At 40.7% G+C, this 27232-nt stretch overlaps 1 protein-coding gene across 3 annotated transcripts in view; it reads left to right on the top strand.

The window, feature by feature from the left end:
• TBCD (tubulin folding cofactor D) overlaps positions 1–27232 on the top strand; it is a 126496-nt gene that overhangs the window by 65478 nt on the left and 33786 nt on the right. For all 3 annotated transcript variants that reach the window (XM_079323503.1, XM_079323505.1, XM_079323504.1), the window contains exons 17-29: positions 229–314; positions 4144–4224; positions 4956–5029; positions 5899–6016; positions 6837–6897; positions 8233–8255; positions 15515–15546; positions 17529–17591; positions 18017–18093; positions 20260–20341; positions 23954–24072; positions 24483–24574; positions 25360–25500. In XM_079323503.1, coding sequence (XP_079179629.1) covers positions 229–314; positions 4144–4224; positions 4956–5029; positions 5899–6016; positions 6837–6897; positions 8233–8255; positions 15515–15546; positions 17529–17591; positions 18017–18093; positions 20260–20341; positions 23954–24072; positions 24483–24574; positions 25360–25500 — 1049 coding nt within the window. The remainder of the gene's footprint in view (positions 1–228; positions 315–4143; positions 4225–4955; positions 5030–5898; positions 6017–6836; positions 6898–8232; positions 8256–15514; positions 15547–17528; positions 17592–18016; positions 18094–20259; positions 20342–23953; positions 24073–24482; positions 24575–25359; positions 25501–27232) is intronic.

Genomic DNA, 27232 nt, shown 5'->3' with positions numbered 1-27232 from the left:
GTTGCTGCCTGCTGCCATTTGCTTGGGCTGTTTATCATTGACTCACAAGCAGAGTGAGGTATTTTGCTGTTTATATATTCAATATCCTATATGTCTCTAGTACAAGTGATTTTACTATAAATTAAATTGTATTTTTTCAGTGCTTGGGAGAGTAACAGAAGATTTGTTTTCAATCATGTTGCCTGTTTGGAATGTATTACACATTTTAAAATAATATTTTGTTTGTAGGGCACTTTCCCCCATGGCATTGACATTCTCACTGCAGCTGATTATTTTGCTGTTGGTAACAGAGTTAACTGTTACTTGACTATAAGGTAAGTTTCCAATCATTAGTTTTCCTAAATATGAGGGGCCTCTTGTACCTGATGAAATACTTGTCTGATTGCCTCACTTTACTGAACATTATTTATACTGATAGTTTTAAGTAAATCAAAATTGTGTTTTTATTTTGCACCAAGCTGATTGTCATGTATGAGGCAGAGTAAAAAGGGGGCTGTGATTTCCTTGACTGTGAGGAAGAAGCAGCCAAGAAGTGTCACAAAAGTGTCCAAGCTGCTCAGAGCTGGACAAGATGAGGAGATTTGGAGAGTGGGAGTCAGAGGAGAGGTTGTTATGGTGGCAGATAGACTCTGACATGGGTGAAAAAATCAAGTCATACCCATTTTATAAAAACAGTTTACCCAAGTTGTGGTCTGTGCATAGACCTTTAACTTGAGTGCTTGCATTAGCTCAGGTTGTTGGTCGCAGAGTGCAGTGATGTTTGAAAAACCAAACTGATCTCTGCAGTACAGTCAGCAAAGATGGGAAATAACCAAACTGGGAGGGGTGGTTATAAACCAGGGGCTTGTCCTGGAATACAGTCAGCTCTGGAAACACAGAGGTGCTGAAATCAGGGGAGCTGGGAGCCAAACTGGCTGGCCAGAAGGAACAGAATCTTGCATTTCCTCACGAGGAGATGAGGCTGAGCAAGGGCTGGAGCTGTCTCAGACAGAGTCTGGGTCCAGCCCATGTCCAGGGGCAGGGTGGGGAGGGCACAGCAGCACCACGGGGGTGACTCAGCCCTGCTAGAGCCAGGGCAGGACACGGCCCGAGGGGCTGCTTGGGAGGCAGCAGGTCAGAAGGGCTGGAGCAGGGGATGTACTTACTGCACATGGGTATGAGATGGGTCACACTGCACTGCCAGCTTTGGCACTGCCAGCTTTGGCACTGTCAGCTTTGGCACTGCCAGCTTCAGCACTGCCAGCTTTGACACTACCAGCTTCGGCACTGCCAGCTTTGGCACTGCCAGCTTTGACACTACCAGCCTTGGCACTGCCACCTTCGGCACTGCCAGCTTTGGCACTGCCAGCTTTGACACTACCAGCCTTGGCACTGCCACCTTCGGCACTGCCACCTTTGGCACTGCCATCTTCGGCACTGCCATCTTTGGCACTGCCAGCTTTGGCACTGCCATCTTTGGCACTGCCAGCTTTGGCACTGCCAGCTTTGGTACTGCCAGCTTTGGCACTGCCACCTTCGGCACTGCCAGCTTGGGCACTGCCAGCTTTGGCACTGCCAGCTTTGGCACTGCCAGCTTCGGCACTGCCTCCCAGAGCTGCTGGACACCACTTGTGCTGCAACACTCCTTCTTCATCCCAACTCTTTTTGAATTGTCCACCTCAGTGTTGTCCCTTTTGTGCAGAACCATGTCAGTCTGTTGATCCCTTCACCTTTTACCGACTGCCAGCCCTGCTGGGGTGCCACCCTCCTCCCACAGCCTTGCCCAGCTCCTGCCCACGGGGATGGGGAAACAGCTCTGCTGTCTCCATGCTGCTCCAGTGCACGTGGGTGGCAGCCATGGATTTCTGCAGCCCTGCCTTTTGTACCTACAGCAACTGAAAACATTCCAAAGTCACAAAGCAGGTGTTATTTTCCCTCTTTTTTATTTTTGGCTTGGACACTGATTATGTTCTGACTTTCTAAGACCTGAATTGGTATTTAATTTTTTTTTTTTTTTTTTTTTTTACTTCTTTCACTGTGATTTCCAGAGTTTTTATATGAGTGCCACTTACCTAAGTGAAAATATTTTTGCTGTTGATTTCTTTCTTAAACTGTTCAGCAGGAGGAATAAATTTGTAAATCATTTTATAAATAGCTTTATGCACTTAGAAGCTTGATTCTCTAAAAGCATGCTCAGTGCCATTAATCAAACTATTTTTTTTGTAAAATATCTACCATCTCTTTCATTATATTACTTTCAAAAAAATGACATTGCTCTTTAAGAAGGCTGTCATTATTCAGGTCAATACTTCAGTTACTTAGCTGTTTCCTTACTTTTCCCTGAGTTACATTAAAGGGAAAAGCATCCAGGTATTTATTTGGCTACTCAGAAAACATGTAGCATGATAATGTTGAGCAATAAAAGGTTAAAAAAAAGTATGTCAATTTCTACAGCTGAATTTGGTTCATAAATGATGATAATGTTCCAGTAAAGGAGCAATTTGGTTCATAAATGATGATAATGTTCCAGTAAAGGAGCAATATCATCTGTATTTACAAATATGTGTGTGTGTGTGTAAATAGTTGTTTAGAGTCTTTCAAAATAAATATTTTAATACAGGTTTTTCACACTGAGAGCCTTTTTTGCAGGTGGTATTTAGAGGATTCAGCTCAAATATCAAAATACATTTCTGAGGATGGAAGGTTGAGGAAACCTATTTTATATGAACTGGCAGGAAAGAGATTATGTGATTCCAGGAGTTCTGAGCTTGGTACAAGCAGAGTTAAGGAAAAAATTTCTTAACCTGAGTGGGGTGCAAAAATCTAACCAGCACAATCATCAGGAAGTACAGGCTTGTATGCAAGGCTTCCTGCATTAAATTCTCAGTAGGGCACAGAAAATGAGGACTAAAGATAGTTATAAACTAAAATTAAAAGTGGGATTTAGCTCACCTGTGAACCAAGAGATTGATTTTTAAGTGAGCAAGGAATTTCAGTTAAAGTGTTTGGCAAGAATGGTGGAGACTCAAAAAAGCAGCTCCAAAGAAGAGAGGAGAGCTCAAACATGGCAGGGGAAATGTGTCTGTTATTGTGTGTTCCTGCAGAACAGGGAAAGGACCTAAAGACAGGAATTTTATCCTTCCTCTGCTGGCATCAACATCAATTTGAACCAAGTGTCAAACCCTTCTCTAGGGTTCAATAGAGAGTGGTTCTGTGTCCAGTGCTGGCTCAAGTAACTGAAGTCTGGGCTGTGGATTTAAGAATTCCCTCTCTGATGAATTCCAGAGATATCAGGATGGGAACATGTGACAGTTTTTGGTTTTTCTCTTTGTTTCCTTTTGATTGCACACGAGTATATTAATGGAACCATTGTAGCTGCAAAGTTAATCACTCATAAGATCTGAAAAGGTGAAATTAAGGTAATCCATGAGTCCCTTTGTGCCCTTCTGACACAAACACATCCTGCTGGTTGTTGGGCTTCCCAAGGTGATTTAACACTCATCAGATGTACTGCAGAAACATTTCACTTCACTTGTGTTGACCTTGGCTTTCAGTAGTTGATGCTTCTGCAGATTGGAAGTGTGGCTGTGAGAGAGGTCATGCAGGTTCCTTAGGTAATTAGTGCTGCTGTTCCCTTCCATCTCACACCTGAACTCTGCAGCTGTCACAGCTTTTGTCACAAATAACTTTCTGCATATGTGTGATTTTTAAAAAGGACAAATTGAAACCCCCTTTTCATTGTATTTATGAAGATTTAACACATTTCTGTAACTTACTTTTCCTCTGTCTGGTAGTTGATGTGAGTGATGTGTTTCTCCAGTCTTAAGTAGTTACTCAAGTTAATATGCACATCTGGATTTTCTGGAATGCAACAATGGGATTGAATGCCAAGCTTGTTGTATGTTGAGCAGGTTTTAGAAACAATTTGAAAGTTGTACAGAAGTGATTTTAAGTTTTTTCAAGAATTCAGCATGTTTCCCATCCTGTAATTCAACTGCATCTCATTAAGGAGGAGGCACATTTAAGTAATTTTTTGATTGGTTTAAAACCAGAGGATTTAAACCTTTGGAACAAGCTGTGCTAAAATGCACACATGTATTGGTTCTGTACTCTCTGTGTCTGGACTATATTTCTAACCTATATCTGGGTTTTCTTCTTTTTCAGTGTGTATATTGCTGGCTTTCCAGAGTATACACAGCCAATGATTGATCATTTAGTTAACATGAAGATTAACCACTGGGATAGGTAAGTTCATAAAATCTAATTATTAATATCCAGGAGTTGACTGTTCTACATCTTGCACTTTTGTAGAATATTTTTGTGAATTTTACTCCCACCTGGGTTTGCAACAGCATTTGACTGAAGGAAACTGAGCAAGTAGTGATATCATCTGTACCTCCCAAGCAGATTGTCACTTCAACAGGTTTATGAATTTTGTCTTTTGGCCATGACCTCAATCTGTTAATAGATTAATAAAACCCATTTATATGGTATATAGTGTATGTGAGGGGTAAACACTGTCACTATGCAATTATCCTAATTAAAGCAGATTTCATGCATAGAGATGGTGCTTACTCACATTCAGTGTTCAGGAAGATTGAAATGTGTACATATCACACAAGTGAGATTCTATCAGTGCTGATCATAGTTTGCATCATGAGAAATAATGACAGTTTACTGCTCTGTCCCTGCCAGTGCACAGAAGGAGCCCTCAGGTTCCACCACTGGTGTTTTTCCTTGTCTCCTTGAGCTCTTTTCACTTCACTGGAAGCTGGCTGCAGGCTGGCTGCATGGGGGCCCTTTGGTTTTGTTGGCTTTTTTACAAGGGGGAAGCATAGGATGGACAGAGATCACTGTAATTTTGAATATTTGCCTGGGTTTTGGTTGGGGGCAGGAGTCCCTTCCTCACATGGTTTTTTTAGCACATTTCTTCTGCTGAATTGCTAACCCTCAGCAATGCTGTTGTTCCTCTGCAGTGTTATTCGAGAACTTGCAACCAAAGCTCTGCATAACATCACTCCCCAGGCCCCTGAGTACATGGCAAATGTGGGTAGGTACCAGCTGAGCTCTGCTCAGCCAGGCTCAGCTTGGGCAGGACAAACCTGCAGAGATCTAATAAATCTGCTTAATAAAAATGAAGATTTTCCTTTGCCACTCAATACAGTGTAGTTACCCTGATGGCTTTACCCCTTTTCAGGTTTGATGTAAAAATTATAAATTACTGTCAGGTTGGTTTTTATCTGGGGTGTGAGCCTTAGATACCTGGCTGCACTGGACTCTGGTTCTGAGGTGAATAAATGGGTGCAGTTGTGTGGGAACAGCTCCAGCAGCTGCCCCTCAGATTCCCAGCTCTTGCTGAGAAGGCTTGGATGTTGTAAGGGGTGGGGGATCTGTTTTGTCTTGTCCAGCCTGACATCTGCAGAAGAGTTCCTTGCTGACTGTGTGAGCAAGCACATGTTTGTTAGCATGAGCCCAGGTCCTTTGCTGAGCCCATTGCAGATGCTGGGGCTGTGCTGGCAGATGTTTGATGTGGCTGCAGGCAGTGCCCAGCCCTGAGAGCTGCAGGGCAGACCTTGCCTGGGCTCCTCTCGTGCTCCAGGCCCAGGGCATTTAACATTTAACATAGAAATCAAATTCCATGGCAGTACAAGCCCCACTTCCCTGGCTGCTCAGACAGCTCAGTGCCCAATAGCAATATTATTTTATTTGCTCCAGCCAGGGAGGTGATTGTGAGTATAAAATAACTCACTGTGGTTTGTCAGAATTTATTTCATTAAAACTTCTTTTTCACAAAGCCACCATACTTGACTTTGCAGAAATGCTTTTCCAGTGTTATTTCTAGGCAGGCAAAATTACATTTAGGATTGTCTTCTGTTGCTCTGCTTTGTTTAAAAAAAATAATTATTTAATCTCTTTCAGTTTTGCCAAGACTTCTGCCTTTATCAGTGGGCTCAGATCTGCACACACGCCATGGGGCAATCCTTGCCTGTGCTGAGATCACCCATGCTCTGTGTAAACTGGCACAAGAGAATAATAGGTATTAATGCAAGATTATCTAGACTATAAATTTTCCTTTCATGTCTGGTCTATTAAAAGCTTCCTGAGTATAATTATGGAAATCTTCATCTCACTGAACTGCACTTCCATTGAATTTTTATTTGTTTTTATGAGTGATGCTGAGCTTTCACGTTTTATTCAGTGATTTAAGACTTCAATCTTAAATTCATAATCAGTAAAAATGATCATTTGCAGCCTTACCTGGAGAATTGAATGTGGTCAGTTAAATACAGATTAATCATCTTTCCCTGTAAGTGTGCTGTCTTCATGGGTAGGGATAGTCTTTTGTCTTCATGGTTGGAGAAAACCCTCCCTAAGCATTTAATGACTGATGTAATGCTAATGAGTGCTGGTACAGGTATATATAAAATTATATCTGTATGTTTAGACACACATTTGCCAGCAGTGTCCAGCAGAAGAATTTGTGTTCAGGTTCAAAAAAGCCAGATCATTTTTAGTAGTAGGAAGTACTTGAAATAGATGGAAAAATCACAGAAGTGTTGAAGTCTAAAACTACAATTGAGCTGAAAAGGGTTACCAGTGTATTGGCAATTATAAAGTTGTAGGAAGTGATACTGATTTTCTTATTAGCCTTTTGGAATAGTTTTCTGTATGATAAGGAAAGAATTTCTGTTGTTGTGTTTGCCAAACTGTTTAAAAATAAATGTTGCATATTTCTGTGGAGCATAATTTGAAAATCAAATTATTGGTTCTGTTTGAAAGTACAATGACTTTATGGAAGAAAATTATTTACAGCATGATGAGGAAACCTGTATTAAATATTTTGTATACTTTTACAGATCTGTAACACACTATTTCAGTGAAAAATCATTGGAGGGACTCAAGCAAATTCACCAAGAGGTTTGTAGCCAGCATAAATCTATTTTTAACCTGGAATGCTGCATGATTTTTAACAAAGATTTACAGTTAAGGCAGCTGTTCTCCTCCTTCCTCAACCCTGTGCCAAGAGTGGACTTTGTCACAAGGAGTGGCTTGGACAGCCCCAGACTGTCACATCTGGGTGTCCTGGACCCCTTGTCTTAGTGGCACTGGGGGCTCTTCTGCCTCTTGCTGAACCCCAGCTCTGAGGCTGGAAATTGCATTTCCAAGGGTTTCTTTGGCTCCTTTCTCCTCTGTCTTTGCTCCCCTTTCATCCTCCTGACTGGCCTTGGGATAACTGTGCTCAAGGGACATCTGGTTATCCCATTCCTTCTCCCTGCATCCATAATTTTCTGTTTATAGACCTCAAAAGTCATGTTGTGCATTTCAGTTGATGCATTGAATCTCTGCTTATGCTAAATGAAGCCTTGCCCTGCTCAGAGCACTTCCAAATATTTCTGGAGATAACTTTGCTTCATTTGTCCCTTTCATTTTCAGTCATGTTGTTGGATTGTTCATCCCAGCATGGAGCAGACAGACTCCAGCATTCAGGGTCCTGCTGGTTCCTGCAGGATCTGTAGGACCTTCAGTGCCAGCTCTCTGTGCTGTCACACTTCACCCACCAAAATCCACAGGTGCCTGTTTAATGCTGGGCACAGCTCAGAGCTGCTGCCACAGGCTGAAAAAGCACCTTTGGCCTCCCTTAACTTTCTCATCTTGAAATGCCTGGAAGCTTGGTCAGCTCATCTCTGCACTTACACTGGCCTTAAATTGTTATGATGCAGTTGCATAAACTCTCAATTTTAAATAATCTGTGTTTCTTGGCTTTTACTGCATAGAAATATGATAATCTCTGACTTTTTACAATGGCTTGCTGTAACATTAAGAATGAAGTTTTTCCAGCCACATTTAAGCCTTTGTTTACATTTCTTCTGTTCAATCTGTAGCTTCCAAAGTTATTTTCAGTGATCAGACAATGCAGTCTATCATTATTCTACAAGGGCCAATGGTGGAAAGCAAATCTGTTTTGTAAAGCCAAACTGGCTTCCAGGGTGTTTACAGGAGCAGCTTGAGTTTGGATTCAGGAAATTAGTGCTTTATGAATGTGTTAAATTGTTCTGTTTTGAAAACAAAGTTCAAATGGGTATAGAGAAGCTGTTTTAAAGAGGTTTTCACTTTGAATTTTATTTTTAAATTTAACTAACATTTTACACAGCTCACAGTATATGGCATTGCATGTGAGGGGGAAAAATGAAAACACTTGCATCAAACAAATTCAATTAATATTAATATGTGTTGGGTTTTTTTTTTCCCCAGCTTTGCAGTCGTCAGTTGTACAGGTAAGAAAAGAGATGCAAACCCATCATTTTTCATCTTGGAAAATGTCAGTTAAAGGGAATGAAACCAGGATCTGGGAAAGGGAGTAGGGATTGTACAGTTAGGGACACCCACCCCAGTCCCTCAGGTGGTTTGTCTGCAGGGGTTCATAAGGGGCTGCAGAACTGACCTTGAGCCCAAATTCATCCCTTCCCTTCCCTTCCCTTCCCTTCCCTTCCCTTCCCTTCCCTTCCCTTCCCTTCCCTTCCCTTCCCTTCCCTTCCCTTCCCTTCCCTTCCCTTCCCTTCCCTTCCCTTCCCTTCCCTTCCCTTCCCTTCCCTTCCCTTCCCTTCCCTTCCCTTCCCTTCCCTTCCCTTCCCTTCCCTTCCCTTCCCTTCCCTTCCCTTCCCTTCCCTTCCCTTCCCTTCCCTTCCCTTCCCTTCCCTTCCCTTCCCTTCCCTTCTCCAGTTCCAGAATTCTTCCATCACCCTGTGTGACAAGCAGGACAGGAGGATTGCAAAAGGTTCAGGGCAATTTTTCAACTCTTGCGACAAAGCAAATGTAAATGAGTTTTCACTAAGTTGTTTTTCATTTCCTATTTGTTGAAGCTTCCAGGAAATTATGGGATATTGCTTAAGGAGCTGTTAAGTACATGTGAATTTAAAACTGGTGTATGACTTCAGAGTTTGCTTCTGAATTTAAGGAAATCAAATCATAATGACTTGTATTTCCTAATAACTGTATATGCAAGTGAGGGTTTTTCCTCCTTTAACTGATAACATTTTTGGTAATTTTAGTTCACTTCTTCACATGTGCCTTCCCTGAAAACAGTAAATTTGAACTAGTTTTTTAATATAATTCTTAATTACAGGTTAAAGAATTTTTATACCAGTTTTTTTTTAGTTATGAAACTTTCTGAAAAAATGATAAAATTTACTTCTTGAGGAGTCATCCAGAGAAATGTGACACTTCCAGCCCTGAGTGAGCTTGGGCTGGCAGATGGGCTTAGTGCTGATACTGTATATTCATGTCTTTGTGGGTGGCTCTCTTGGCTTCCATAAATTCTTTAATGTCAGGGTGGAGCTTGGGTGTAATTTGTTTTTGTCATAATGTGCACTTCTTGCACTTAATGGTATTTATAAGATGCCTACAGAAATGTTTTTGTTCTAGATAAGAGTTCTAATTCAACTCCAAGCAAGATTGATTCACTGCTGTTTGCCCTCATACTTAGCTGAGACAGAGATGTCTGTCCTAATCCATATTGTAAAATATCAGTATGCATAAAATATTTTAAAATGGGACAAGAAAAATAAACTAGGTTATAAAAACAAACCAACAATTTGAGTGTTGCTGGGCAAGCATTTAGTGAAACAAGCCAAACTCGTTTCATGATGAGTAATTATTGCACATAATATTCCAAAGATTTCCATTTGAAAATTGCTACTGGGAATTTTCAGTGTTAACAGCATCTTGGAGGAATGTTGAAAATCTGTGTTTGTTATTTGTGTTTCAAGCTTTTAAACTGTATTAACAGAGAGCATCTGGCCACGTCTCAACTGTTTATCAGATCTTTTGTTTTCACTTCTGACCACTAAACAACCTTGTCAGGGACTGAAGGGATTTTAATGCTTTCATCAAGCTGTTCTAGGGAATTTTTGCCCTCTGAGAAAGGGAAAAGGAAGGTAAAGTGTAGAAATGCAGAATTAATTTTTTATATTTTTTACAAAGTTGCAATTTATAAATTTTAGAGTTTCTTGATGGTCTGATTCTGTTGAATCTATAAGGACCTCAAGTCACACAAGAAAAAACCAAAGTGTTGTAATGGAGACACTCATTGAGCTGCTCTAATATCTTGCTTTGTTTAGCAGTTCTTGCACCATCTTTAACCTGATTTTGAAAAATGGCCATAAACTATGCCTTACACAGTCCTGTTTTGAGTTATACTGCAGTCAGTCTCAGTTTTGAATATACTTGAAGCATTCCTAGTTTTTATGCTACTTGTAGAAAATCCCATCTTCTACGATATTACTAATTTTTTTTTTTAAATACAAGTATTTTTCTGTCCTCCTGCAGAAGTCCTTTCTGGGTTTACCATAGTACAAAGGAGCCTGCAAGTCCAGGCACATCATTTTGTACTTCCTGCCATTAGCCTTGATCCTGACACATCTGATGCACTGGTTTGTCTGGAGGAGCTGGTTGGTTTGAGCATTTGCATGTGCACTTCCAGCTGTGGGTTGTGCAGGAGTTTCTGGGTTTCTGTGTGGGGGTTACACCAAGGCATATGCAAACCATGCCCTGTAGAGCATCTGCCTCCTGTGCCTGTTTAGGGCTGTCCAGGTTATGAAGTTACAAAAATTGTGCTGTATTTTATTTGTTTTAAATGGCACTTTTATGTATAAAAACCTAAGGTGAAAACTCGTGGCATCTGTTGCCTTTAGCTGTGTTATACCTGAGTTAGGAAATCACTCTGCTGGTTTAAACACAGAGTCAGTAGTCAGCCTGATTCCATCCTGCTTCCACTGCACCAGCATGGTTACTAGCTGTTTTTTTGTAGCAGATCTGTTTCTCTTGTACATGTGAGACCTTGGACTCATTCTCAGTGCTCCTCCTCCCAAATAACAAGCAATAGGGAAGAGGAAATGGCCCTAAGTTGCACCAAGGAAGGTTTAAATTGATGTTGGAAAAAAATAATTCACTCAAAGGTTTGTGAAGCCACCCAGGGCAGTGGTGCAGTCACCATCACTGGTTTTTTCCATCTGTGAAAACCTAGATTGAAAAGGTGTGTTGGGAAGAGTTTAGTTTAAAAGGTTTTAACACCTTTAAAAGGTTTTGGTTGGACTCAATGATCTTAAAGGTCTTTTCTGACCTAAATAATTCTGTGATTCAATAATATGAAAAGTCTTCAAGGAAACAGTATTTTAACAGTAGTTGTGTTAAGAATCTCTGAAACTGCCTCATCTGCTTTGAGGGTCTTGAGTGACTATTCAGATTAACAGGTGTTCAGAGTATTTTTTAGCTTCCTTGCAGCCAGTTCTGGGTCTGATAGCACAGGCCTGAATGCCCAGAGGATGAGAATGGCCATGGAGGTGCTGGGCTGCCTGCAGGTGGTTGCAGTGCTGTGTATCTCAGCCCATGCAGAGTTTATTGGCCCTTGAGGGTTCCATCCAGGCTGGATGTGCTGGGATGTTCATCAGTGCCTCCCACGCTGGGCAGCGCGGTGCCTGCGACATGCTGCACGCCCAGCTCATCCCTGCCTCTGCCTCTCAGCTCATCCCTGCCTCTGAACTCATCCCTGCCTCTCAGCTCATCCCTGCCTCTGCCTCTCAGCTCATCCCTGCCTCTGAACTCATCCCTGCCTCTCAGCTCATCCCTGCCTCTGCCTCTCAGCTCATCCCTGCCTCTGAACTCATCCCTGCCTCTGCCTCTCAGCTCATCCCTGCCTCTGCCTCTCAGCTCATCCCTGCCTCTGCCTCTCAGCTCATCCCTGCCTCTGAACTCATCCCTGCCTCTCAGCTCATCCCTGCCTCTGCCTCTCAGCTCATCCCTGCCTCTGCCTCTGAGCTCATCCCTGCCTCTGCCTCTCAGCTCATCCCTGCCTCTGAACTCATCCCTGCCTCTCAGCTCATCCTGCCTCTGGAGCACGTCAGCTGTGGCAGCCCAGCCCCTCCAGGAGCCTGGAGCAGCAGGCAGTGTCAGTTGAAGCTGCACCTTCTGAGTTTCAGCTTTTCCAGCAGAGTAAGGGAAGCCCGCAGGTGTTGACAGGTGCTGGGCAAAAGAGAAACTCGTCTCGTTTCAAAGACCTTTAGAGTTGTAACTAATCTTGATGGTTTCAGGGCAAATGTGTTTCTTGGCATTCATCTGCCTGAAAGAGTTTTTTAGGCATATGAGCTTAATCAGCAAAGAATTCCAGCTTTGCAACAGTTCTTCCAGGTTCAAATGGTTTTGTGCATCCAGGAGCTGGATGGTTCTGTGAGATGTGCTGCTCTGTCCTCTGAAGAGTTGTAGGGTGAAATTCTTCTGCTACAAACTGCAGTCACTGGGAAAGCTTTGACTTCATGGAGCCAGGATTTCACCTGTAGCATTCTGATGTTAGTATACAATGTGGCATATGAATTTACAGTAGCCTAAAAGTTGGTGTTTCTCATGTTAGTGTGGTTTATTCTATACATCTTGAAGGGTTGGCCATAAAAGCTTTGTTAATCTATTCAGCTGTGCTCAGGGCTTTCTCTTCCCCTCCTTGTGTGCCCTCTGACAGAGCCATTCTGTACCTGCAAACCCAGACAATGTGCAACCTGGACCTTTAAAGAATCCTCAGTTCTTTTAGGACAAAGAGTTCCCAAGGAAAATGCTTGGTTGCTGTTCTTATGGAGGTGAAATACATGTTCTCAGCTTTCCCAAAATCCAGTATTTACAGCTGAATCTCTTCAGCTGTCCCAGTACTTTTAGCTTCAGATTTGAATATCTGTGAACACATAGATGCCTTTTAATTCTAAACAGCTTCAGTTACTGTTATTTTTATTACCTTAAAGAGGAATTCTGGCCTTCTCACAAAAAGCAGCAGGCTTAAAATAATTTTAAAAAATAAATCCACAAAAGTACTTTGAACTTCTTTATGCCCTGACAACAGCACTGTCACTAGTTCTGATTCAAGCCAATGTAATTATAAAATAGATTCTGTCATTCTTAGGTCAGTAATGTTAATTTGTCAGTTCTGCAAGGGATTATATATTTTATTTTCCACACATAAATTGTGACTCACCCCAGGATGTTTCTAGGAGAGAAGCATTGCTGTGGAACTGCACACACGAAGGAATGCTTAGGAGCTTGTGGAACCTGGGCACTGCATCAGTCAATTTGCAAATTGAATTAATAATTAAAGCTTGAAACAGGTACATCTAATAATGTGATGCAACTTGTGGATGTGTCTTTGGAATAAAAAAGAAAGAATACTGACTGTACAGCAAAATTCAGAATCTCTGAATTAGGTAGATCCATATCTTTTTAATTTAGTGAAATACTGTGGAGTGAGATAAAGTTAATAGAAAGTTGTGCATCATGTTTGACAAACCAAGCACTGGCTGAGGAAAGATCTTGGATTCCGATAGAATTCTTGGTTCTTAAGAGTGAAACATGCACGAGCTGTGGAAATGGGGAAAAATTGGCTGTATTGGTGAACATACAGAGTGTCTGGGCAAGAAGCAGCTGGGGAAGCACCCACAGGTCATGGTGGCACCCAGCAGGGATTGGGTTGGAGTTCTGCCACGTGGAAGAGTTGCTATGCAAATCCCTGTCACCTTTCTGCATTCTTGCATGGGGACAGCCATCCTCAGAGAGGCTCTAAACTCTGCAGTTAAATGCAGCTGGGGAAACGCCAGAGGAAGGGATAGCACTCAAATTATTACCATCAGCACAGCTTGAAGTGGCCTGACTTCCTTCTTGGCAGTGCAAGGAAATGGAGAAGAGCAGCCTTTGTGAGTCAGTTCTTGCTTTGTAGTTGGAACAGAGCAGTCCATATCTGAATCCCTGCATCAGCAGACTCTGCACACCAAACACATTTGCAAGGTGATTATTTTGTACTCATTTGCAGTAAGGCTACAGACAAAAGGCAAGGAATGGGTGAAGGCAAAATAAAGGGGAGAAGAAGTATGGAAGAGGAAGCAAGGCTTGCCACATCAGTCACCTATTTGTGCCACTGTCTCCACTCCTTGCATTACCTTTTTTGCTTTCTTATTTAAATTTTTTAGAAGCTGGAGAGCAGACAGCATGGCAGGAAGGTGGGGTAGGCAATACACAGGCCTTATCAGCATGAGGATGTAGAATCTGTGCTTGCTTCCTACAATGATAAACTGAGATGGGGATTATTAAATTCAGCCTAATATGTATTGATTGTGGAAAGCAGAAGTTTCTCAATTAAAGGAAGTGCTGAGCTATGGCTAATGAGAATATTGTGGAGTTGGCATCTCTGCTTTGCCTGAAACTACAATGAAGTTGTTGAGCAGTCAGAAACCTGGAGCATGTTACAGAAGGGACCTCCTTGTGTGGAATGGAAAAACATGTTTCAAAAATGTTCAGGCTTTTGAAGCTCATACAAAAGGGTAAAGAAGTTGTGAGAGTTGTTAGGATTGCTAAGCTGGCCTTCTGAGCACAGCTACTAATTTTATTGTGGGGAGAGAGGAGGAGAGGAGGGAAGAAGATGTTTAAAATAAACAAAAAACAACAAGCAAATAAACAAGTCTTTGTTGTTGCTCCCCTTGCTGGGAGTTTCTGCCAGAGCATGGACAGGCAAACAGGTGATTAAGGGTTTGGCACACCTCGGGGAGGAAATACTCCAGCAGAAGTGAAGGGAGACAATAAGGAGTCAAGGGAGGAAATATCCAAAGGAAGGGGAGGTCAAAGGTTCACAGAATGGAAGAGTGAAGCCACAGAAGGTAGCACAGAGTGACACAGTGAAGCACCTCAGGCATTGCCCTGGGGATGGCATCCAGACAGCAGCAGACAGTGCTCGGTGGGGTGAGGAGAAGCCAAGGAATGGAAACAGGCTCTGCCATCTCCAGGATGCTTTTCCTTCTCCCCACTTTCTGCCCAGTTCAGATTTTCTTCTCCCAGTGCTGTTACTGAACAGGCTCACATTCAGACAGAGGAACTGGGCTGAGGTCTGAGCTGGTGAAGCCACCCTTGAGGAACACACCTTTACCTCAGCAGGGTCTGAAACAGCTTGAGCCATTTGTCTCTCTCCCTTTTCTGATGTGTTTATCAGAATCACCTGGGAGGGGGCTTGAGCGGGAAAGGAGAAGGCTGATAAATCTCCCCAGGAGAGGGAAGCAGTTAACATATGTGAAAATGGGAACTAGGAAGGGAAGTTTCTATTCAGTTCTACAGAGATGATGATTTTATTGAAAAATTGCATTTAGTTCCTTTTCACCTGTGGAAATCAGAAGCTGGTAGAGACTGAATGGGAAGTCCTTTGGCCAGTCTCATGGGCTTGGAATGCTTCTGAAGCAAGTGGAAAGAAAAGCAGGATGAACTTGACAGTCTTTTTATTATTCACAGTAAAAATTAGGAAGACTGAGAGTGCATTTTTGCAAGAAGAAAGTTTAATATTCAGGAGAGGTTTGTATTAATCACGCTGAAGTCAAAAAAAGTTGATTTAAAAGGAAGCAGAGTTAAATACAAAACCACGGGTATTTTGTGCTCTGCTTCCATTCTGAAATGGTTTTGAGATGTTTTTGCCTCACTGTGGGCAGTACACACTCAGGTGCTGAAGGCTGTTTCTGTTTTGCAGGGGTTTGGGTGGAGAGCTGATGAGGCCAGCTGGTGAGTACCACAGCTGGGGTGGGCCAGCACGAGAGGTGCCCTGAGGAATCTGGCTGTTCATGTGTTTACAGATCATTTTGCATATGTTGTGTTGAATGTATAAGTAAAACCTGCACAGTAATTAAAAAATACAAACTTTGGAGGCCAATCAGCAGCAGATGGATGCACCACACTTGGAATAACTCTGTGTAAGAGCTGGAGATGGTTCTGGGCTGTGTCTTTCTGTTGTTGCACACAGTGAAGTTTTTTCAGGGTTGAGCTGTCTTCTTTCAGTGATTTACTCAAGTTCCTCTCCAGAAGAGATATAATCTGCTCTTTGAGACAGAAGCCATGGTGGAAATAATGATTTTATCATAACACGTGTGTGAACAGAAGTGAAACATGAAGACCATATAAACAACAGTGTGTGGCGAGTGTGGCATCACAGAAAAGATGGATTTTGAAGATTGTTATATGCTGTAAAAAGGAAGGGTGTTGCAGGAAGAAGTAGGCTGGGTGGATGAGGAAATGATGCCCACTTGGTTTCCTGCTTGTGAGTTGAATGAAGGAAGTGCTGCAGAGCAGATTCCAGATTGGAAGATCTGAAGTCATCCCGACCTTGTGGGTAAAAGAGCTTCAGTACTGAGGTGGCAGAGCAAGGGGATTTGAGTGAGATTACAATGAAAATGCAAGCTGAAGGAATAGGGTTTTTGTGATATGTTTTAGCTTTTAAGCAGCTGAACCATTTCATAGTTTTGGAGGAGTACAAATGACAGTATTTTGGCATGATACAACTGTGTAGGTGGAATAAGAGAAGAATTGAAAATGTTCCACAAATTGCCTGCATGTCTAATGAAGATGATGGTCTCAACCACAATAGAGCACAAAGAAGTGCAGAGAACTAGGGAGGAACCCCAAGAGATTTGGGTTTAGTCACATTGCTCTTAACCTTGTCTGTGAATAAATATTAGCACAGAGAAGCTGACACACAGTATTGAGAGGATTTTGTGTGACATTGCCATAGTGAGGAGTGAGTAGATTTTTGGAGCCCAGTAACTTGATTATAAATGAAGATGTTGAGCTGCTTACAGAGCCCAGAGGAAGAGTCAAAAATCAAGTTGTGGGAGGAGTAGAAAACAAAACAGTGGCATTAATTTATATAGCACCATCCTCTGTCCTTTCCCTCCTGCTCTGAAGCAGCCAGGCAGTGGGATGGAGCCACATCAATCTCATTTATTTGAACTGAACCTCAGGAGATGTAAGATAGTGGTATTCCCCAAGTGCTGAGTTTTCATTTGAGCAGTACAGTCAATCTGTTAGAAAATTTGCTGTGTTTACTGTGTTAATCTCCATTCCCCAAAAAAGCCTCAAAACATTAGAAAAAAACAATTCTCAAAGTGGGTTTGTAAGCATAGAGCTCTTATAAATTTATAGATTAAAAATAATGAGCCCTTTATTATTAAAAGGATGTCCTCATGTATTGCAAATATCAAAGGAAATAAAGCTGCATCCAGTTTCATAGCTCCCAGCTCTGTGCAGTGAGCAAATGCCACTCCTTGGAGGTTCAAAAACAATGTGAATAAGAAGTAGGAAAACCTGTCATATATTTGAATAGTTTTTAGTGGCTATAGTATTATCCTTGTCTCAGTTGGTTTGTATCACTGATGCTACACTGCCATTTCCAGAGTGCAATAAAAAAGTGGCTGATATGTATGTGCACACCTTGAGTGGCAGAGGGGGAAAAACATCCCACCAAACAAGGGATTTGCATGGATGGTGGGAGTGACTCAAGTCAGAGGAGAGCTACTGCCTCTTTTGTGATTTTTGTACAAATGTAATTTCCTTTTCGTGTTTAATTTCTCTGATTTTGAACATCTATTAAAAATATTTTTCTATTTAAAATTAATGCTAATGCAACTTTTTGTGGTTGTTTCTTCAAAATTGCTACAATTTCTCATTTCTGGGGGGGTGTGTTTAACTTTTTATCACTTCTTTTCTTACAGTCTGCACTTTAATTGAAAAGTTGTCCCTATCAAAAATGCCATTTAGAGGAGATCCAATAATCGGTACGTCCTGTTTTAAATGACCTTCCATGATTGTGGTAACTATTCATTAAACTAAAATATTAACAAATTATGCTTTTCAAAGAAGTAAAATTAATGGGCTTGGGTGGCTTAACACATTAAAAAATACCAAAAAGATAGACAAATACTGCAGCAGATGCAATTTGAAGATTTGGTTTTTAGCTTTTAGTTAATTTGGCAATAAATAGACTGAGCAGTGCTCAGCATCACCAGGCTGGGGTGTTCACTGTGAGCATGGTGATCCAGTCTGGAGGAGCTGGACTGGCAGTCACAGCCTTGCTTAGTTTGGAAAACCAAGGACACAGATTGATCTGTGTAATTGCTGGTCTGTGGAAAAATGAAATGGAGAATGTTGAAGTTCAGAAAGTAAGAAAAGTGAAAACTGTTTCTGTTCCTTGCTGTTCCAGGTGGTTGGCAGTGGTTAATAAATGACAGTCTAAGACATCTCACTCTTGTTTCCAGTGCTGCACGACAGCATGTAAAGGTACAATAATTTCTCCTCCTTCATGTGGTCACATTCAATACAGAAATAAAAATAATTCTGCTTTCCTTGGGTGGATTATCCTTGGGATCTTATTGGTACTTGAATGCTTGTTTCTTAGATGTGTTAGAAGGGGTTTTTAAAAAGTATATTCTGAATTCCTCAAGATTCCATGGACCTTTCTGATGAATTCTGGAGCAGTTGTCCCCAGGGTTGTTCTTGTCTGTGCCTTGGACAGGGTGAGGAGTTGCTGGTGGTGCTGGGAGCTGCTCCCTGGAGGCTCAGGTTACATTTACAGGGTGTTTTGCTTCTGTTCTGATGTGCCTGGAGTATGTTTGGTTTCAGAGACCTTTTGTGAGAATTAAAGATGCTCTGGATGATGTCTACAGGTGTGGGGGCATTTGGTAACTCTGCAAACGTTGGTGTGAGGTACCAGAGTTATTCAGGACAAGGAACTTAAATTTTCCAATAAACTCTGCTGCAAATCCTTGTTCTGTGCTCTCAGACTCCTCTGATTCTGACTATTAAACCCATTGATGGATATGTCTCATGCTGTTTTATTGACATCATCTTAACACCTCCAGTTATTCACTTTAATTTTCCCAAGAAATCCCATGGCAGTTTGATCTCGTGCTCTTAAATGTTCTGCTGAATTATAAAGGCAATTTCTGTCTGCCCTGCTAGAGGTTACAGACAATCTGAATTTAACATACTGTGTTCACTGGGTTAGGTTTTAGTAATAAGATAAAAAGACACTTCAGGTACCTTGCAGCTCATCTTTTAAAGTTGTTCTTGGGAGACAGAGGAGACTGGAGTGTATCCAAATCACTGAAGGAAATTAAAAAAAAGAAATTTGAATTCTTAGGATATTCTTTTGGCATTAACAATTTATTCAAAGTGTTGGTATGTTTTATAACTGGAACTTCTAAACCAAAAGCTTAGAAGAATTAATTACAGGCTGTAGAGAATTTTGACTTGTTTGGTAAACATCAGTTAAAGCCAAGCAAAGTGTATTTAGTAAATGGCAATTCTCACTTATTTGTTTCTGTTTTAGAGAGAAATTATTTTAAAGGTAGTGCTTAAGATGTTGAAAAATGGTCTTTTTTCATGACATACAGTATTCTCTTCCAGTTTAACTTTGTACATTTTAGGTGCAAAACATTTAATTTAGAAAATGAAATATCTGAGCAATCTGGTCTGGTCCCTGCCCATGGCAGAAGTTGGATAATTAGGCCTTTAAAGGTCCCTGATCTACAGCTGTTAGAAATTCTGCATATTTTGCTACTGTAATGCCTGTGGTAGTTAGAATATTGTTTAGGTGAGTGCTGGTTTTCTTTCAGGTCTTTGATTTTGCATAGAGAACTGGTGTGAGGTGTCTTTGAGGGCAGAATGAATCAGCTGGGCAGGATTTCTGTGTTGCATTTGAGATTTCTTGTACCTGGAGAACATGAGTGTTAATAAGTATTGTTGCTATTAACATGAAGTGAACAATGCATAGCTTTTGTGTGCTTTCAAATTTATTACAATTTGGGGTAACATCATATTATCAGCTGAAAAGTATAATTCAGCCACAAAGTCTATGAGAAAAATGATTATGTGTTTTCTGAAATAGCAGCTGAGTTATTTTGTGTTTTGTATCAGTAACTGAAACCACTCTAAAAATGAGGAGGCTCAGGTATAATACACAACATTGATCCTTTTCTAAAGCAGTTAAGATCAGGGCACAAAGCCAGTGCTCCTGGATGTTTTGGCTTTTTTGTTTCTAACCTTCAGTCCATGTTCTTTTCTGTGTTTCCTTTCTGTAGCTCCCTGGGGAAACAGGGTTTGTTTCTTGTCAGTCTGGCATCAGTATGTGGAAGATGAAAAAATGACTTGTGTGTTTTGTAATGCTGTGTCATCCTGGAGGTCTTTCATCTGAACTGAAAATACATTTCATACATTACTGTTACTGTCTTAAATGCTAATTTAGCTTATTGGTCATAATGAAGGAATAAGATTAAAATCTGTTTTTTCCTTATATAAATTTCCTTACTAAACCAGTATTGGGAAGAAATGCCAGTATCTGAAAGGAGTTTTTTGTTGTTTGTTTTTTTTAATCCACTTTCTTTTTCCTTAAAAATTCTAAGAACACTGGAGGTGAGTGAATGTGTTTGTGTGCCTCTGTTGCAGGAGTCTGCAGTGTCTGCACTGGCTGCTCTGTGCAATGAATTTTACATCAATGAGAGGGGAGAAGCTGATCCAGCTCTGCAGGGTAATGATTCATGTTTAACATTGAGGCACTGAATACTGGGCTGGACCAAACTTGCACTTTGGAGGTATTGCACAGGATGGGGAGAGGCATCACTGGTTTTAAAAGAACTTACAATTCTTCAGGAAAACAAACTGACAGCTGAAAGTTGTTTGAAAAGTGGCAGCTGGAAGTGTAGGAAATGTCTCAGGGGTTTTGCTGGCTTTTGGCTGGAGGTGAATAGAAGGTACCACCATAATAATACAAGGCAAATTTAAGTTAATTTTCTATTCCATACTGTAAAGCAAAGAAACAAAGATTATGTGTTTCTAAAATCCTAAATTTTAACAAAATGAATCTTTTTCACATCCTATTTTGATAAATTCTGCCAGGGATTATGGCTGATTTACAGAAGAATTGCTAAGGGATAACAAAAGGATAGAAAAGGACACCCAGAGTTCTGGTAAATGTGCATGTGAGAGTTCATGTGTTTGTATTTTGTTCAGCAGTACAGGAGGAGGCTTAAACTTCTCCTAGGGGCATATGAATCAGCATCTTTTTTTATACTGCTTTTCTTGTGCCTGTCTTTGTTTCAAGGATCAGATTGTATCATGTCCATCAGAGACAAATTATTGGATTGTACAGATAAATATTTTAAGAATACCAACATTTATATTTATGTTTCTCAAATTTAAGAGTGAATTTACATGTACCTAATAAAATATTGATGTATTTTTCTATTTTTTTTTGGTCATTGTTAAATCAAGTAACAAAATACCTTATTATTTATTTGTCTTAGAGTTGTTCCCAAAATGAACTTGATGTTGATCACATATGTATTTCCATGCAGTCCATGCCCCAAAGACATTAGGGCTGGACTATAAAAGCAGCCTATCCTGATTTTAAAGTACTTCATATAGTGCTGAATCTCTAAGTTTTTGTCAAAAAAAACCTAAAAACCAAAGAAACCCAAATCCCAAAATGACTTTTCCTGCTTCAGTTTGGCCCTGCCTGCCAGATTCTTTGTGGACAGCCTGGGAAGATGTGATATGGAACCAAGGCAGATAAAATCCCCTCAGCCTCAGGGAAGGGTCATGTGTAAAACCAGAAGGTGCTGGGCAGGAGGAGGCAATGCTGAGTCAAAGCAAACAAGCTGGAAACGAGTTGAAAAATTGATAGATCAAATTTTATATAAGGATGAAGTTTGAAGTTTCTGTGAAAGAGGACTGGAAAACTCAGGCAGGTGCCCAAGCAGGGAGGAGAAGGGACCTGCTGGAAGCACAGGCTGCAGCTCTTCTTGCTGTGCTCATTTAGGCTCCTCTGAAGCCTCTTTGGTTTTTTTCCTGCATTTTAGGTTAACTTTTCATCTTTTCATTGTGCTTGAAGGGAGCATGGCAATGTGGCTGTGATGGTCTAGGGACACAATTAGGTCAGATTGTAGATACAGATAAAATTTCTCATCAGATTTCTGAAATGAAATTGTGAATTGACAATTTTTCTGCTCTAAAAAACTCTCTGGTCAGCTCCATCTTGAGTCCCCTTTTATTTGGCCTTGACAGCACTGGGCCCTGCTCCACACATGATGACAGAAGTGTCATTACACATGCAAGCATCTTTTAAAAAAACAAACAAACAAAAAGTGTATTTTCTCTCTGTACACATAAAACTTAGACATTTCATGTCTGTTTTGGGGTTGAAATCAGCAGTAAAAGCCCTCCCCAGAGTGTGTGGTGGAAGTGGGTATGTGTGGAAGCTGCAGTGCAGGAGATACTCAGCATAGTGCAGGTGCCTGAGATAAGTCAGTTAAAACAGGTTGGGGCATGATCAAGAGGATTAGGAAAAAAAAATAAAAAGCTCTTGGTAGAATTTACCCAGTGTTTCATTGTTGCTTGATGATCAAAATGAAAACACCAATCAAAGGTGCTTTAGCAATTTGACATTCTGAATCTGTCCTTATAGGCTGCAGTTTTATTGAATCACTACTTTTGCCTCTGTTTGTTTTCACCTTTTCTTTGTTTTTTCTTTTCCTGTCTTCATGTGTTCTGGTTTAGTTTTGCTGACTTTCTCTTTTAATATTCTTTCAGGATGGGTTGTGTGGAATTAATATTGCAGACACTTCATAGGCCCTGTTGGTTTATGAAGCTGAAGGCTCTTAGAAGAATATTAACATGTACATTACATTTCCACCATAATTACTGAGTGGTTGTAAGTCAAGAGCTGCTTGTTTGCTCGTTGCTGTCATTTGGCTAAAATGTCAATCTTGAACTTACATCACTCAAAGTGGAGGCTGTCACAGCCTTGCTGTTTAAGATCTTCTTGCTGTCCCAGCAAACACTGCATCTCCCTGTGGCCTCAGGACTCCTGGCAGTGGTTTGGGATCTGGGATGGCACAGGTGCTTATCTGGAGGTGCTGCTCCCCTCTGGCCAGGGAGCTGGGAGGGACGAGCTGGGGCCTGTCCACTGCACTGGGGTTTGGAAGGAACATGAGTTATGATGAATGGGGAGTTTCTTATGGCAGCTCTGCTTTCTTCCCCTAGCAAATATTGCTCAACCATTTCAACCTTAGATTACAGTAAGCAGTGGCACAATTATGTAATCTTCCCAGGATCTCTGCTTCTTTTTCTTTGAGGATTAAAAAAGTGTCTCTCTGGTAAAGGGATCAATAAGAACACCTTGCTCCTGTCAGAATCAGAGCTGAGTTTATTGCAGCTGTCCTGGAGAAGTTTTTGTGGAGTACTTTGTTTTCCTCTTCATTTTACAGGAGAGTTTAATGTGAAAAATTGGATAATGGAAATATTATCTGTAAGTCTGAATTAAAGGCTGCAGCAGAAATGTGAACCTGTTCCTGACTTTTATTTTTTTGTACATTCTCATTCTCTCTTTGCTATCACTTTACATGTTTGTTGAGGCTCCTCCTTCCTTGCCCAGCTGAGTTTATTTTGTGCCTTTTGGCTCTGCTGCTGTTTGTGGGGCCACTGTCCCTGCTGGGTCCTGTGCCAGCACCCAGAACCACAGGGGACATTTCTTCTTGAGCTTTCTCCTCTAAAACACCCAACTGCATTTATATGTCCCTGTGAAAAATCATCTGAAATTATCTCAGTGTTTAGGTATGATCTGTGTGTGTGCCTTAACATCACTCCAGTCAGGAGTTTTCTAAGGGAAAACTGGTTAAATTATTGACCTTCACCAACCTGGGGATCTTCTGCCTAACACAGAACACTTATCCAGTGATAGAAAACGGTGACCTATAAATCTAAAAAGAACTTGCTCCCCTGTGCTTATCCAGAAATTTGTGCTTATTATTTGGATGTCTAAAATTTGATAATTCTTTAAAATTGAGAAGTTTGTATTTTCTCTAACAGTAGGCTTAGTCTAAATACAAAATCAGATTTTTAGACAGAAAATATTAATTAATTCATGCAAAAGTGAACATCTTAAAATTTTTATCATTTTCCTATAGAAAATTAAGGTATTCTGCATTTTAGTTTAACAAATTACAAATTTCTCCAGCTGCTTTGTTAAGGGGATCTTTTCCTTTTTTTTTAATTTTATTTATTTTATTTTTTTCCCTTAGCCAAATATGAAATGATAACGATGTGGTGGTTTTTTTACACTCTGCAATGGTATTTTTTGCAGATGAGCTGGTGACACAGTACGTTTCAGAACTACAAAACACAGAGGAAATGATTCGTTGTGGCTTTTCACGAGCTCTGGGGGCCCTGCCAAGGTTTCTGCTGAAGGGCAGGCTGCAGCAGGTGAGAAAATGGGATCTTTGTAATGACAAGAGGGCACAAGGCATTTTGAGTGAAACCTGTGACAGTAATCAAATAAATAATAATGATCATAATTAAAGGTCTTTGTCAAAGGGCTTTGAATGCTAATGGACAGAAAATCATCAGGAGTTGAGCTTGCCATAGTTTCTGATAATTAATGTTTAGTCCTGCTTTAGTGGTGCTAATGGAGAAGCCAGAGTTCAATTATCCCTGTGCTATGGGCCTTTGGTGCAAGGGAGGAGAGGGGAGTGCAGGGCACTGCTGCTGAGGATCCCAGCCCTGCTGCTGCTTGGTTCTTTCAGAAAGGATTAAACTCATTTTACTGTGATACCTAAATTTAATATACTAAAAATGATTTGGATTTATATATCTCATTCTTTGTATATTTTCAGGTTTTGGAAGGTCTAAAAAAAGTTACAATAATTTCCCCTGAAGATGTGAGCTTTGCTGAGTCCAGGAGAGATGCCTTAATAGCAATTGCAAAGTATGTTTTTTATCCCTGCTTTTGTCTAATTTATAAATCTCTGTGTAGAAGCTTTCTTCTGATCATTCTGCTGGGATTTGGGAGCATGAGTCCTGAAATCAGTTACACTGCTACACACACACATCTTGGCTGTATATCTGTTACTCAGTTTATTTTTGATTCAGAGGATTACCACACACCTGACTATGGACTGTACTTCTGATGGTGCTGTCAGTTTTTTATCAATTAACTGACTACCTAGAGTATATTTTATTGTTTGCCTTTCTCCGGGGCTGCAATTTAATGAGCTTTACTGAGGAGGAAGAATATGTTTTTTCCACAATCTTAAAGAAATTGAATTGATTTGAAGAAATTGTGCCTTTTATTTAAAGAAGTATTTTCTATGTTGACTGTCACAGTGCAGTTAATAGTACACATTAATATTTTATGCTCTTAAACTGTTACACTGCTAAAAACCCTGTGTTTTCAAGGTAAAGAAGTTTAATATCAGGTTCAATGCACATTGTGTTTGCCCTTTGCTCTTCCTGACTTCATTTTAAGGAGAGTTCAGAGACTTACAGCAGCATGTTCCTTTTTGTAGTGTTATAGATTTGAAAGTTTCTTCCCTGCTGAGATCTTAGCTTTGCCTGTGTTCTTTGAACCCAAGCACTGCTCAGAAATCCTGAGGTCAAACACACAGCAATATTCTTCATTCCATCTGCAGCAGATGTTACAGGTATTGGGATTTTATTAAACAACATAACAAAGCTTGATCCCCCATCCCTTCTTTTCCTCTTTTTTTGAAGGGTTTGCCAGACAGTGGGTGTGAAGGGAGATGGCTGCCAGCAGGAATATGTCTGCAGGGATAATGTGGATGAGATTTATGCCACGCTGCTCAGCGGTGTCACCGACTACACCACCGACAGCCGGGGGGATGTTGGAGGATGGTAAGGTGGGGCTGAACTCCAGGGCCAGGCTTGGGCTAATGAAAAGCTGATGTGTTCTCAAAACCTCTTAGAAACAAGAGCTCCAAGGCTTTGGAGGTTTGACCCTAGGCAGGAATCAGGAAGGGAACTGGGAAGTGAAAGGTGAGGCTGACAAGTTTTGGTTGTCCTTCCTAAGAGGTTGGGAATGTGGGACTGATGTGTTCAAAACCAAAGTTAAGCCTTTCTCTGGTTCTGTGGGTGACATTAGTTCCTTTTAGTGAATACCAGGAATGTATTCAGTTGCAAAACGGTTTGAAAACATTGCTTCTCTTTATTTGAAACAGCACATTTGGTCCTGCCTGGTCTCTCCTGCTGCACATTCCTGTTGTGGGGATCTTTTGCCAGGAGAGGGAGCAGCTGCACAACGTGTTGAGAGGGATAAAAACTCTCAATTGTGATGCAGCATCACCAAATCTGTGTTTAGGCTTTCAATGATTTCAGATATGAGACTGCAAGAATCAATCATAATCTATAGGAATATGTCTGCTGATGTGAAATCTGTAGCATAGGTAGATTAATAAATTTAGTAAACTTAATTAAGATTAATAAGATCTTAGTAATATAAAGTCTATTAGCACTCTTACTTTCCTGGCATTCCTCAGTCTTCTAGGTCTCCCTAATATCCAAAGAAGTTTCAGTGTGTAAGACTGCATTTCTCTGAATGTTCTGTATTCCTTCAGTAACAGTGAACTGCAAAGGCAGTTTCACAGTTCATGTCTGTAAAGGCTCGTGTCCTTCTCTGGGTTTGTTTCATTTCCAAAGAAGCTCTAACTGGGGATATGTCAGCACTTACTGATTGGAAGTTCCTGCCAGATTTGAATGGGAGAGATCATGAAGAGTTCATGTTTTTCATACTGTCCTGTAGAATTGCAAGAACAGAAATACAGATCTTACAAACAAACCATACTCCTGTCAGGGTACTTTTCTGCACGTGTTTATGAGCAAAATATGCCCAGCCTGAAGTAGTACTTGTTAATAAAAAGTATTAAATTATCCTAATTCAGGAACAAGTCCAATATCTGCATCCAGTATATTCAGTATATTTAAAATATCCAATATATCTAAGATACTTTTGATGCTGTGTAGAAGCCTCAGAGCAGTAACCTTCTGTATAGAGAAGCAATGAACTCTCCAAATGAATGTGGTAGAGTAATTTTAGTTTCTTTTTATTTGTTGGCAGTTGAGTTTGAATAAAATGCTGGTCTTGAAAAGGCTGCTTAATTTTATTTCTGAATCCATAATTTTAATTTGAAAGTGTGCAGATACATGCTGTTTTAGATATGAAGAATCAGCCTTGTTTAACCTGTGGGTGATGCTGTTTGTGTGGTATGGTAATGAAGTGGTAAAATACATGTATTTGACCTGTCTGGCAGCTGCATGAAGTATTTCAGGGTACAGAGATGTGTGTTCAGGAGTTTAAATTAACAACCTATTGATAGTTCAGATCTAGTATCTGGCTCTGCTTTTGTTACATTCCAGGCAGGAAGGGGCAAATGCTTCAAAAGTACTGGTAAGAAATAATTCTGCTGTTCAAAACGTTTTGTTATTTTCCCAGTTTATTGAAGAAGTTCTTATCCCACAGTGCTGAGTCTCATGAAGTGTGTGAGTGAATTGTGTCAATCACAGCTGTGCAGAGTGTTTGTATGAAATCAGTGCTTCACACAGCCACTGCCTTCCTCCTTGAAGGGTGTTT

Source organism: Erithacus rubecula, assembly GCF_903797595.1.
Source record: "Erithacus rubecula genome assembly, chromosome: 20".
Classification (NCBI taxonomy): Eukaryota; Metazoa; Chordata; class Aves; order Passeriformes; family Muscicapidae; genus Erithacus; species Erithacus rubecula.
This window is presented reverse-complemented; position numbering and strand designations above follow the sequence as displayed.